Here is a 14,568-nt window from a genome sequence, read left to right as displayed (position 1 = left end):
AGAGCTTCGATGGCAAGAGTAGGCAGTGGATGCCGCCTGGGGACAGGGCTGAGCGTCCCTCTTGGACGTGAGTGGGGTGGGAAGGTCACCTGCGCCTTCAGTTATGGGAGCACCCAGCTCGTTTTCACTCCACTGGGTCACCCAGGATGCACCAGACCACAAGGACTGAAGTCCAGGAGAAGCGGGCACAGCCCCCCGTGGGCTCTGCATGCAGCCGGCACTGAGCACGTGGCTTCAGAGCGAAGGAGTTCGCAGAAAACCCACCGGCGCTGTTGGATCTTGTGTTTTAGCTCCCGTCCCTCGTTCCTGACCATACCTCCGGCCCCTGGTTGCCTGTGAGATGTGGCTCGGTTTCTTCCGCTCTACCTCATCTCCTGTTGCTTCCTTTGTGGCTTCAAAGGATGACTGGCAACGTGGCATAGTGGAAGGAATGTGGCTTTAAAATCAAGCTCTGGTATGTGCTAGTTGTAAGATCTTGGGCAAGTTCCTTCATCCTTGGTGCCAAATTTCTTTATCTGGAACACGTGAGTCGTGGTACACACGTATGTCATAAGGCTGCCGTAAAGCCCAATGACCTAATGCTTGGAAATGCTTAGGCCAGTCTGGCATGCGCGCTTCAGCACGGGTCAGCTGTTAGGAAATGAACCGAGGGACGGATTCTCTGCCCACGTTTGTGTACAGATACGCCAGGTGGGTGTGATGGAGTGACGTAGGCTACCGATCCAAAGAGTAAACCGACACCGGAAGCGGTCTACCTTTCTACGGAGAGGGACAGTTCGACCCGTCGCAGAGCGTGTGAGACGAGCCCTCTGTTGGTGGCACCGTGTCTGGTTCAACCCAGACGTCAGCGGTGGTTCTCCTTTGAGATCCGCAAATTGGCTTGAACTGTGTCCCACACACGGGGTTGGGGGGCGGGCAGGGGACAATCCCATAGGATTTGCTTGGGGAGTCGGAAGACGGATTTCCCGGTTCACCTCTGTGGCTTCACAGCCTCTTGGGTTTTGAATCATCCTGTTTTACTGTCTGCGACCTGTTCTCACTAGTCCACGGCAAGCATCCAATCCACCCCCCCGCCCCGAACAACACTGACATAAAGCTGTGTGTGCGGCAGGCTTTTACGGCAGGTTTGGGGCCGTAAGAGGGATTTACACATTGCAGCTCCAGCACCCAGAGACCGAGCCCGTGGCTCAGTCCCACTTTCTCTTTTCTGCTGCTCAGCCCTTCCTCCAGTGTTGGCTTTCTTGGCAGAAGAGGGGACTTGAGGTCTTTTTCCAAAGAGGTCTGTTACAGTGTCTTTGGAAACACGTGTAGTTTTGTCTCTGAGAGAACCCTGATGTTATTCATTTGGTGTATTTCTAGAACTATCTGGCTCCACAGGCCAACTGTGAGCTCCCTCAGGGCCGGACCTACACGGGATCTGGGTCTCCGGAGGTGGAACAGGATGGTGGCCAGAATCCACGTGCTGGAGTGAAATTACCTGGGTCCAGGTACTGCTTAGTCAGTGGTAGGGACCGGGTTGTTGCGAGGACAGGAATAGGACAGCGGGACCAGTGAGCCTAGAGCGGTATCTGAGGCAAACACTAGGCGCTCGGGGAGTGCCCGCACTCATCACCTGTGGACGGACTCTGCCGGCAGTCTGCAGGATGAGCGGCCTGCACGGTGACATTGGTCATTCCAAGCTGGGAAGACGCCTGTGATGTGATTGAGGAACCCAGGTTCCTGACGGAGAAGGATGAAGTAGCTGTTCTTAGACAAACCTTTCTCCTTGTAAGATTGTAGTTGAAATATTTGGACACGATAAAGGAAACTTTTACTTAACCCGGCTGGGGTGGGGGGAGAGTGGAGAAGAGTTCTGTTGTTTTCGTCTAAACAGTAACAGGCCACAAGCCATTTTAGGTTTCCCTTCTCATTACTCATCTCTTCACATTCAAGATTCTTTTGGGGTCTTTTTCCCTCTATATATATACAGAACAAAATAAGGCAAGTTTACAAATTCTTTATTTGACTCTCAAAGAACAAGTATTGCATTGTGAAGACTTGCTCACAACCGCGTAAGTCTGTTGTCACAGTTTCTCGACGCACCGACACCCGACGCAGCTACCGCAGGAGAGGATGGAACCTCGTTCCTCCTCGTCTTTAACCTGCTCTTCACTTAGCGCGGATGCAACCTTGGAAGGAAAACCGTGGTGAAAGGCTCGGTGGACGCGCTCTCCCCTGGCTCTGATGGCTCCGCGGGTGAAGCATATGGGTCGTAGCCCAGCCACGCTTGGCAACATGATGAGAAACAGGAAACTGGTGTCTTAAGGCCAGTAGTACCTGGGAGTTTATATCTAAAGTTCTTTTCCCTCTTATCTAGATGACTGACCTGGCAGTTAGGGCTGAGGGTGAGCTGAACGGGCTGGTAGACCCTGACTGTGAAGAAGTCACCCCCCCGCCGGTCTTTCTCTGGGGCTGCCCTCCTCCTAGATCAAGCCTCTTGGTTTAACTAGTGGTCACGAGCGGTGCTGTCTGCTGACCCTGGCAGATGATAAACTACGATTTATTTACTCCTTGGTTCGCCAAACTAATATAATTAAGTCTCTTAATGTGGCGTACCTCTAATGCTTCAAGTCAGCAAACCGCTCTGTCAAGACCGGTGTCCGCTATTTGACAGTGGCTAGCCACGACATGATTCAAACCCAGGACCAAATTTCCTGATCACGATGCCTTTGTCAGTCTTTTCATAATCCGACAGATAACACAACTATTAGAACAAGCTGCTCAAAGCTCTAGACTTATCTAAAATAAACTTTGTTTTAAGCTTAGTCACTAAAAATATAAGTCAACAGGCTACACTCTGAGTTCTATTTTCAGGTGGGAGAAAACGGCCTTTGTTTTATGTGCACAGTTCCACCTGGACTCAAGCAACATGTCTGGGTAGTCCAGTGCTCTGTTTTCCTAGAAAATAAAGATCGACCACAACCTCTAGGGGTAGGGGACACAGAAGTTGCCCCCCGCCCCCGATGTGACTAGGGGTTGGAATGAGAATTTCTCACATTTGCTTTCTTTAGGCTTTATGCTTGTTTTTAAGGTATGTGATATAATTAGTGCTCATATTAGCAGCAAAGATCCTAATTTCTGTAAATCAGAAGGACTCAGGAAGGACAAAAGCAGCATTCTGGTAAAAATGTGGGGACGCAGAGGTGGTGATAAGCATCTGTCGATTCCAGCATGAAGTGATCTTGAGAGGTGAATGTGCACGAAACAGCCAGTGGGATGAAAGGCTTCTTCAGACTCAGTTCCTGGGACTCTCCTGCTGGAGGCGGCGTCGGCCCATGTGGGTGCCGTGGACCAAGCTTAACTAGGTGGAAATTGTCCTTGAGGTCAGGCTGCAGGGGACATGGGGTCAGACTCTGGCTTGTCGGTCAAAAGGGGTGACTTCTCCTACGTAGCTGAAAGTAGAAGTTGCTTGGGAACTTTGCAGTGTTTCAAAGTCAAATATGGATTTTTCCCTGCGCTCTTTTTCTGCCAAGTTTTATAACCTGAGCTGAGTGAGAGGGCAGGAGCCAGAAATTAGTGCAAATGTCACAAGGAGCTGCAGAGCGGTCTGGTTTCCATCGCACCAAAGGCCGCAGCCATGGCTGTCTCATCAGGGTCACTGCTGTGCCGACGGGGGCTCCTGCCCGGGGTGGAAGAGTCAGGCCAGGACGGTTTGTTGGGATGATGTCTCTTTAAAAACGATAGAAAAATCAGTTTGAATCCCAAGTTGCTTGTCTGTTTCTAAGTCCTGTTTATTCAGTGCTCAAGAATGACTCATAACATTGCCGCTTTCAAATACCTCCGTGGCTGCTGCTTGCTCACAAGAAAAGGCAGAGCCATGTCCCCTTGGTGCTGGGGCCTGTAGGCATTTAGAGAAAAGTTCGGAGATGCTCTGAGATTTTACAGTCACAGCTTGTTTTTGATTTTGTACTTGTGAAAAGACAAACCTCACCCAGTAATGTAATGGAAAGCTTCTGGATGACAATCATGGCAAACTTTTGATTCAAGATGATTCTTTTAGAAATCCCAGCTTTGGAAAGAGACTATTCACACGACCAGGCTGATGGAGCCGTTCGTCTGTTCTTCTGGGGGCGCTAGCCCCGGCGGGGGAGCCCCGACGCCTGACTCAGTAGTTAGCACGAGGAACCATCCGCTGCCACGAAGCCTCTGCACGTGGCGCTCCCGGCCGCGCCCGCCAGCACTGCCTGGGGGAGAAGGGGTCGGGGGGACAAAGGGGACAGAGTCCTCTACCCCATGGGTGGACTTGACTCCTCTAGTGTATCTAATTATCCCACAAGCTTGCAAAATCCCACTTAATAAAAAAATAAATTAAGATACTGATACATATCCCGGGCTACAATGCCCAAAAGGCAATTTCATCCTAAAACTCAAAAAGCAGCTTAATATATTCATCAGGCAGAGCCATCTTCTCTTTCCCAACAGGCGACCGGGTGCGAGCACAGACACTACGTCAAAACCGCGGGGGGGGGGGGGGGGGGGCCAGGAATTAGTGAGCTTTGACGGCAGTTACAAAAGCAGAGGACTGCTTCGCAGTGGCTGTTCCCTCCCTTCTGGGGACTTCACCCTGAGGAGAAGCCTGCTCCCCCATCTCAGAACGATCCCCCCGAGAACCGGTAACGGGGAGAAAGTGGGCGCGCCTCCTAGGCTGCCAGCCCCACATCCCCATCCGTGGGAGAGGCGTCCGGGGGGGCTGATGTGACATGAGTGCCGCCGTCGGTCAGACCGGTCAGGGGCGGTTGGAGTCGGAGCACGGGAGAGGCGGCAGGGAGAGGCGGCAGCGTCCGGCAGCGTCCGTAAGGCTGTGCCCACGACCGCCCTGACAGCTCGGACAGCTCCAGCGGACTGACCAGCGGCTTGGGAATGACCACGCCCCCTTCCCCGCCGGCTGGGGCCACGGCTGCTTGCTCCGGGGTGTGCACGCCGGAGGGGAGGAGCCGGGATGGGAGGAGCCGGGATGGGAGGAGACACTCCCGAGGGAAGGCTGTCCTCCGCCTGCAGGTCTTGTCCGACAGGCTGGTGCCCATTAGAGGAGGAACAGCCCCGGGAAGGGGGTTCCCATGTGGACGTTGCCCCGACAGCCGCACTGGGGGCCACGTGGCCTGGACTCTCACAGGCTCATGCGGGGCAGGGCGGGGGCAGAGTGAGGCTCGTTAATGTGGCCGAACCCCAGATTCCTGGGGAGCCGGGCAGCAGAGCACCCCGCCGGCCACACGAAGTCACACGGATCTCAGAGCACATCGGATGAGCTCGGGCAGAGGCACCGCTGTCCAGAGGTTTCTTCGGGATTATTCAGGAGAGAGACCAGCCCGCGTGGGCAGAAGAGGGCCGGGGCACCCCGCAGGACTCGCACGGACGGTCTTTCCTCCTCCGGCTCAGAGCACTGAAGGCCGGAGCGGGGACTGGAAGGGACGAGAGCCGAACCCGGCAAGGAGATTAGGGTAAGAAAACGCGTCTGCAGAACCGGTTCTAGCAAGAAAGTGCGAAGTTTCATAGGAGAACAGGAAGACTCACCATAGAAACTGAAGGCAGAACATCAGAGAGAAGAAAGTAGTCAGGGTACAGTGAGAGATGACAGAATGCCGTAGGGCTCTTTTTTTTTTCAACCATGGGAGGACAAAAAAGTTAGATCCTTCACTGTCTTGTCAAGAAACTGGGAATTCTTGCTGTATTGTGGGATGCCCTCCCCGAGCAGGAGTCTAAGCCAGCCTGTCCACAGAGTCTTGAGGAATAAATACTTGTCAATTCTCCTGAGGAGAAAAAACTCATCTGCTTAGCAGCATCCTGCGTGTCCCTCAGCCGAATTCGGTGTCATCGTGTTAATGTGTTACGGGTGGGGATTCACAGCAAAGCTGAAGGGTCTGTCCCGGGGTCCCTGCGGACCTGCACTGGACGAGTAAGGAGCACATAGGAGCACGTACGCTAACCTGCAGGGGCCTCGGAATGAAGGCTGCCGTGGCTTTCACCCTCCGCTCTGGGCACATCAAAACTTGCAGCGTTTTGAGCGCGTGACGGAGCCGGCTCCTTCCCACAGCGCGCGCGCTCCCTGCCCTCGGCCCTCCACGGGCGCCCAGCGTGGTTCTGTACACACCGGGTCAGGTGGGAGCCACTATTCCCTGGCCAAGTCCAACTTTACCCAATGGGGATTTTTTTTTTTTCCCTTTTACTAACGTTCTCAATTGTCTCGACTCTTTTGGGGACATTTTTCGCTGTTCTGGTTTTGAAATCTATTTCCAATAAGCACTATATCCACAATGGATTGGTTTTAAATTAATAAAAACGAATTGCTGGGAACATCAGTGTGCTGTACAGCTGTAAATAAAAATCTATCAGTAAGTGAAATGGCAGAGAAGGGAAGATCTTATTTGAACGATGACTATTTAAACGCAAAAGAAGTACAGAAGGAAAAGCAATTGAGAAAGGTACAGGAAACAATGGACACCGGGCAGCAGCGGAGCACGCAGGCAGTGTCTGCCGCCGGAGAAAGGCGTCTCCCTCGTGTCCGGATGTCAGTGCTTTCCAGTAGAAGGGCAGATGGTGAGAAACAACTTCTGTCACTACCACTTGAACCCCAGTGCGAGGCAGCTCTCTGCCGGCCACCAAGAGGGCAGACAGGAACAGGTCTCTCCTCTGCTCGCCAGCTCGGCAGGGTCCCACCGTGTTTTCGGGCGCAGCCTCAGAGGCTACTGTAGTGACTCCGGAATGGTGCTGACAACGTGGCCTGCCTCCGGGGCTGCTGGCGGGGAGCCGAAGAACGTGCTGGTTTGATTCCTCTGCTGATCTCGGAGATAAGGGGGAACCGACGAGCTCTTGATGTGGAGGATCCGGGTGTCCATGACCTGACAGTCAATTTGCATCATCACTTCGTAGTCCTGCCCATTGATGACGTTCTCTGTGGGGAGGGAGACACACAAGGAATAAACAGTCACCGGCATGTATGATTCTGCCGTAAGCTTCCACCCCAGAGAGAACCTAAATAAGCTTTATGGGTGTGAACTGCCAACAGGCTTTCAAGGGATAGTGGGACTCCGTCAGTCACTGAGCAGAGCGACAGCTGGGCTAGGTGCTGGGATGGCCTGTCCTCCTAGATTCCAGCTCCTAAACTGGGAGGGTCTTGGAGCCGTGGCGGAGTCCACCCAGAGCATCCGCCCACAGACGCCATGGAGGTTTCAGCAGAGGACGGAGTGGAGACACTTAAGCGCCCCCCTCCCATTCAACAATGGGAAGGAACACTTGTCAGAAGAACCAGCTACCGTGTGCACGGTCAGGACACTCTGGCTGAGATCACTGCGTCCCACTCATCAGCAATGTTTCTAATTTCAGTACGACACTCCCGGCTACAAATTTAAGGCTTGGCCTTAGCAGCGTGAAGTACAGCGAAGACCGACAACGGGTACAGACGCGGCAATGATGCTCTTGCCCACAGGATAGTGTGTGATTCCAGAGTTCTTGATTCTCAGTGCGAGAGACAAGGACGTTCCCAATTTGGGACTAGAGTGCCGCAGGACTCGCAGGTGAACTAGAGGCCGGTTGCAGAGGAAGCAGGAAAACCACACAGCGTTGCACTCACGCACCACGCCTGGGGGATCTCATCACACGTTTCACATACATATGTTCTTCCTCAGAGGATGAACACTCTGTTTTAGGGAGAGGGCCAAATTACTTCCTGATTTGTAATTCTGGGTAGCCGTTTTCCAACTTGTAGTCAATGAAACTTGGGCATAAGACTGAGGAGAGACCGTAAGTAGATGGTCTCGCCAAGCCCAGCCGGACATTCACAGCAGGGCAACAGAAGGTGGGTGAGTGTTTAATAATGCTGGCATCTGTTTGCATGTCCCCCAGGAGTCCGGAAATGGGAGTGGGGACCGGGCGAAGTCCTAGTCTTACTGTGTGTTTATGAAGATGACCTACAGCCAGCCAGTGGCTTTTAAAATTCAACATCTGGCTTCTCTAGGACCAAGAACTGAACTTAGAAGCAGAATTAATATTTTTTTTGTTTTTACTTCAACACGGTACACGCCAAGTGTTAGAAATCTAGAGGAAGAAAATCCAAAGTTTGACATTTGATCTTCAGATTCCACTGTTATGTCTGGGAAAATTAAGCCACGGACTATGTCACAGTTTAGGACTTAGGGAAATCCTCTGATCCAGGGGGTCTTAAATTAGGGTCCAATGAACAGACTTCAGGGAGTCTGTAAGTTCCTGAAACTGCACGCGAAGTTTTATTTGTGTGTTCGTTTTCCTGGAGAGGAGCCCCGTCAGATTCTCAAAGGGGTCTATGACTTCCCCAAAGTTGAAAACTACTGGATCCTATAACCTACAAATTTTAAGTTCAAGCAGATGTTATAGTCTGTGTTAAAGCCAATGGAAGACATCAGTCCTTCATTTCTGCTTTTATTTTTAAAATAGTCTTGGTTGGTGATTAATTTCTCATTACAAGTCTTATAAATCTCTTCTATTACCGTTAAAGCTAATCTCCTTCTTTCCCAGCCTTACTAGAGAGGAGGAACAGCCAGCTGCCCCTGTGCACTAAGCCTCCTGTTCTTTAAGACAGTCATTGTGGACACTTTGGTTTTATAGGTCCTATCAATATGCAATGAAAATTAAGTCATCTGCTTCAGCTTTTTAAAAAACTGAGGTATAACTGGTATGAAATACAGCATTTTAGTTTCAGGAGTACACCTTGGTGATTCCACATTTATATACGTTGCAAAATGATTGCCACACTAAGTCCAGGTACCATGTGTCACTACACAAAGTTAATACAAAATTACCGCCTGTATTCCATGCTGTGTATTAAATCCACAGGACCCAACTTATTTTACGACTCTGTAAGTTTGTGTACTTCTTGATCTCTTTACCATTTTGCTCCCTACTCCAACCCACTTCCCCCTCTGGCAAGGGGCAATCTGTTCTCTATGAGTCTGGGTTTTATTTTTTAGATTTATTAGGTTTTATTCTTTAGATTCCACATACAAGTGAAGTCACGTGGTATATGCCTTCGTCAAAGTCTGCTTATTTAAATTAGCGTAACATCCGTTAGGTCCATCCATGTTGCAAAACGTTCTTCTTTATGGCCAGATACGCTTCCATTGTATGTACATATATCACACACATGCGTGCCACATCTTTATCCAGGCATCCCTCAGGGGACAGGAAGGTTGTCTCCACTCTTCATCTCATGAAACAAACTGAAGGCTGCTGGAGGGGAGGGAGGCTGGACGGATAGGGTGGTTGGGGAGGGTATGTGCTATGGTGAATGCTGCGAGTTGTGTGAGACTGATGATTCACAGACCTGTACCCCTGAAGCAAATAATACATTATATGTTTTTTAAAAATTAAACATATACATGAAGGTTTATATATGGGCTCTCGATTCTATTCCACTGATCTTTGTGTTCTTTGCACTAATGAGATACTGTTTTGATTACTATAGCTTTGTGCTCTAGTTTGAAATCAGGGAGCGTGATACCTCTGGCTTTGGTCTTTCTCAACATTGCTTTGAGTAGTCAGGGTCTTCTGTGGTTCCACATAAATTCTGCAAGTACTTGTTCTAGTTCTGTGAAAAATGCTATTGGTATTTCGACAGGAATGGCAGTAAATCTGTAGGATGCTTTGGTTAGTATGGATATTTAACAGTATGAATTCTTCCAATCCATGAGCATGAAACATCTTTCCACTTACCTATATCTTCTTTAATTTCTTTATTAATAGCTTATAGTTTTCAGTATATAGGTCTTTCACCTCCCTGGTTAAATTTATTCTGAGGTGTTTTATTGTTATTAACATAACTGTAATTGGGATTATTTTCTGAACTTCTCTGACAGTTCATTATTCATATACAGAAACAACAGATTTTTGTATATTGATCTTGTATCCTATAACTTCACTGAATTCATCACTACTAATCCTTTTTTTGTGGAGTCTTCAGGGTTTTTATTTTGTAGTATTATGTCATCTGGAAATAGTGATAGTTCTTTCTTTCCAATTTGTAGGCCTTTCATTTCTTGCCTAATTGCTGTGGATACAACTTCCAATACTATGTTGGATAGAAGTGTAAGAGTGGGCATCCTTGTCCTGTTCCTGGTCTTAGAGGAAAAGCTTTCGGCTCTTTGCCATTGAGTATGATTGATGTCAGCTGTGGGTTTGTCATATACGGCCTTTATTATGTTGAGGTATGCTTTTTTTTTAAATTAAAAAAATATTTATTTTAGAGAGAAAGCTCATGAGTGAGCGGAAAAGGTAACGGGAGAGGGAGAGAGAGAATCCCAAGCCGACTCCATGCTGAGTGCAGGACCTGACCAGGTGCTCCATCCCACAACCCTGAGATCATGACCCAAGGCAAAATCAAGAGTCACTCAACCCGCCCTTTCTTTTCAAATTTGTATTTAAACTCTAATTAGTTAACATACAGTGTAATACTGATTCAGGAGAATTTAGTGATTCATCACTTATGTGTAACACCCAGGGAGATATGCTCTTTCTATATCTACTTTGTTTAGAGTTTTTTATAAGTGGATGTTTGATTTTGTCCAATGCTTTTACTGCATCTTTTGAGATGATCATATGATTTTTATCTTTCCTTTTGTTAATGTGGTGTATCATATTGATTAATTTGTGGTTGTTGAACCATCCCTGCAATGAATCCCACTTGATTGTGGTGTATGATCATTTTACTATATTGCATTTGATTTGCTCATATTTTGTTGAGGATTTTTACATCTATGTTTATCAGGGATATTGTCTTACAATTTTCTTGTGGTGTCTTTGTCTGGTTTGGGTATCTGAGTAATGCTGATCATGTAAAATGAGTCTGAAAGCATTCCCTCCTCTTCAATTTTTTGGAAGAATTTGAGAAAGATGGATATTAAATCTTTAAATGTTTGATAGAATTCACTAGTGAAACCATCTGCCCCTAGATCCTTTTGTTGTTTGGAGGTTTTTGATTAGTGATTCAATCTTCATAATTGCTCTACTCAGATTTTCTATTTCTTTGTAGTTCAGTCTTGGAAAATCGTGTTTCTATAAATTTATCCATTTCTTCTAGGTTGTTCAATTTGTTGGCATATAATTTTTCATAGTATTTTCTTATGATCCTTTGTATCAACTCTCATTTCTGAAATTATTTATTTGAGCCCTCTCTTTTCTTGGTGAGTCTAACTAAAGGTTTGTCTATTTTGTTTATCTTTTCAAAGATCTGGCTCTTAGTTTCACTTATCTTTCCCATTATCTTTTTAGTCTCTATTTCATTATTTCTGCTCTGATCCTTATTTCCTTCCTTCTACTAACATTGTGCTTTGTTCTTTTTTCTAGTTTCTTTAGGTGTAAATTGTTTGAGATGTTTCTTGAAATAAACCTGTATCATTATGAACTTCCCTCTTTTGCCCATCTCATAGATTTTACATTTGTTTTCATTTGTTACTTGGTATTTTTAAATTTCATCTTTGACTTCTTCTATGATTCAGTAATGTGTTATTTAATCTCCACATATTTGAAGTTTTTCTAGTTTTCTTCTTGTAACTGATTTCTAATTTCATACTGTTGCAGTCAGAAAAGAAGGTTGAAAGGACTTCAACCTTCTTGAATTTACTGAGACATGTTCTGTGGCCTAATATGTGATCTATCCTGGAGAATGTTCCAGAGGTACTAGAGAAGAATGTTTATTCTGCTTTTGGATGTAATGTCCTATGTCTATTAAGTCCATCCAGTCTAATGCGTAATTTAAGGCTGATGATTCTTTATCGATTTTCTCTCTAGATGATCTATCCATCAACGTTAAGTACTGCTGTCAATTTCTCTCTTTATATATCTGGTGCACCTACATTGTGTGCATAGATGTTTATAAATTTATATCTCCTTGATAGATTGATTCCCGTTATCATTATGTAGTTCCCTTCTTTGCCTTTTATTCGTCTTCAGCCACTCTACATCTTTATAGATGTAAAGAATTTACATCTATTTAAATTTATTAAAATCTATTTAAATACATCTAAATTAAAGAATTTATAGTCTGTTTATATTAAAGTGACTATTGATAGGTATGTACTTACTGCCATTTTGTCACCTGTTTTCTGGCTGTTTTTGTAGTTTCTCTTTTTGTTTCTTTTTCTTACCTCCCTGTGGTCTGATGACTTTCTTTAGTATTAAGCTTAGGTTCCTTTCTCATTTTCTTTTGTGTATTTAAGTTTTTGTTTTGTGGTTACCATGAGGCTCACATACATTATCCTAAGTATCTAACAGTCCTAATATCTTAAGTATGTAACAGTCAACTTGAACATTTTCCAAAATTCTCCACTTTTAACCCCTCCTCCCCATATTCTGTCTCAGATGTCACATTTTACATCTTTTTATGTGTTCCTTAACTACTGTAATTTCAGTTGATTTTATTAGCTTCATACTAGCTTTGTAAGTGAATCCACTATTTTTACTATAGACTTAGCTTTTCTGGCGAGATTCTTACTGTCATAGGTTTTCTTGTTATTAACAACTGACATTTCTTTTCAGTGTAAAGAAGTCCCTTTAACATTTCTTGGAAGGCTGGGTTAGTAGAGATGAACTGCTTTAGCTCTCCTTCAGTTCTGAACAATAACCTTGCTAGATGAGTATTCTTGGTTGGAAGTTCTTTCCTTTCAGCACTTTGACTATGTCTTGCCACTCACTTCTGGTCTGCAGAGTTCCCACTGAAAAATCTGATAGCCTTATGGGGTTACCCTTGTACATGACAATTTATCTTTCCCTTGCTACTTTGAATGGTCGATCTTTAACTTCTGACATTTTAATTATAATGTGTCTTAGTGTGGAATGCTTCGGGTTCATCTCTTTTGGAACTCTCTGGGATTCCTGGATCTGGATGTCTGTTTCCCTCCACAAAGGGAGTTTTCTGCCCTTCTCTTTCTTCTGGGAACCCTATAAAGTGAATGTAATTCTCCTTGATGTCCTTTTGGTCCCTTAAAGTTATTTTTATTTTTAAAAATTCTTTTTTCTTTTGGCTGCTGTGTCTGGGTAAATTCCATGGCTTTGTCTTCCAGCTCCTTATTTTAATGTTTTACTCAGCCCGCTGTTGAACCCTGTCGTGTATTTTTTAGTTATTTTGTTCTTTAGGTCTGTGGATTTCTCTTTGGTACTTTCTTATATTTCCTTTCTCTTTGTTGAAGTTCTCTGTTCATCCATTCTGCCTCTGAGTTTGGGAGTCATCTTTACTGACCATTATTTTAAATTCTTTATCAAAAGATTACTTATCTCTATCATTGAAGTCTTTTTCTTTCATCTGGAAGATTTCTTTGTTCCTTCGTTTTACTTGGTTCTATGTTTCTATGTATCAGGCGGAGCAGGTACCTCTCTCAGACATGAAGGAGAGGCCTGTGTGCGTGATGAACCTCATGAATCGCTCAGCCTTGCCTGGCTCCTGATTGTCTCTTGAACTTTGTGATACTCTAAAGCACCTGCTAATTCTTGAGACGCACATGTTGTTTAGAGTGTGCCAAGGCCTGTCAGTGTTCCAGGGGGAGGAATCTCACTTAGCACCTAGTTTCAGGCAGTTGAAAGCAAAAATCCCTCAGGCCAACAGCTTTTAAAATATGCAAGTAGATAGAGTCCTGTGGGCTCTGAGTGTGATCGCTGTCGGCCTCCAGACCAGGAGTCCGGACGTACTGGCCGGGCAGCAGCTGCAGTAACTGGGGCTCCAGAGGAATGTGTAAGCTCCTTTCTGGCAGGTCTCACAGAGCTGTAGTGAGGCCAAGGGGCTGTGCAAGGAGGTATATCCTGGCTACATTCCTTGGGAGCGCCTCATTAGCCTCTCGATGTGTGGGAAACCTGAAGCCTGTCCCTCAGGCTGAAGCTCCAGGATAGCAGGTCTTTTCCTCAGAAGACCGAGGCTGTGTTTCAGTCTCTGTCCGTGCGGGGCTGTAGGAGTGGTGGCCTGCCAGGACCTGGATTCCCAACTGTACCTTCCCACGGAGCTCAGAGATGCCAGTCCCCTTGGCCACTAGAGCCAGGCAATCAAGGGGGCCTCCCCTGCATAGACCGAGTACACCAGCTGGCTTTAACTAGGCAGGGGAGAGGGCAGGGGGGCAGGGCATACTCGCAGGCTGCGGACAGGCAGCAGGAAAACGAGCATGTCTGTGGGCTTCAGGACTGGAGCGGGAGAGCGCCATGCCCCTGTAAATGCAGCAGCCTGAGGCGGGGAGCGGGAGAAGGCTGCTGACCTCGGCTGGCTGGCTGGCTGGCTGGCTGGCGTGGTGCTCACCTGCCCTGGCCTGGGTGCAGGACAGCGCTGCAGCTGCCCGCATTCTCTGGCTTCAGCAAGGCAGGGGGGAGATTGCTGCATCCGAGTTCACCTGCCTGTGTGCTGGGAGGGGGCAAAACTGGCATCACCAGGGCCTCTCTTCTGAGGAGAGTCTCAGCTGTCCCCTGCCCCTCCAGCTTTTTGATCAGCAAATGAATTTCCTTCTGGCTGGTCCAAGCATTTTCAAACAGCTGTTTTCCCCCTGGGTCTTGGGGTGAGTGAGACTGTAAAGTGAGTCCTTTAAATTC

At 46.9% G+C, this 14,568-nt stretch overlaps 1 protein-coding gene across 1 annotated transcript in view; it reads right to left on the bottom strand.

Moving 5' to 3' along the window:
- Positions 1-1,980: 1,980 nt before the first annotated feature.
- ATF6 (activating transcription factor 6) overlaps positions 1,981-14,568 on the bottom strand; it is a 208,921-nt gene continuing 196,333 nt past the window's right edge. The window contains exon 17 of the mRNA XM_045983346.1: positions 1,981-6,928. Coding sequence (XP_045839302.1) covers positions 6,720-6,928 — 209 coding nt within the window. The 3' untranslated portion in view covers positions 1,981-6,719. The remainder of the gene's footprint in view (positions 6,929-14,568) is intronic.

Source organism: Meles meles, chromosome 17 (genome assembly GCF_922984935.1).
Source record: "Meles meles chromosome 17, mMelMel3.1 paternal haplotype, whole genome shotgun sequence".
NCBI classification, from domain to species: Eukaryota; Metazoa; Chordata; class Mammalia; order Carnivora; family Mustelidae; genus Meles; species Meles meles.
The sequence above is the reverse complement of the archived record's forward strand: the minus strand, read 5'-3'. Positions and strand labels throughout refer to the sequence as shown.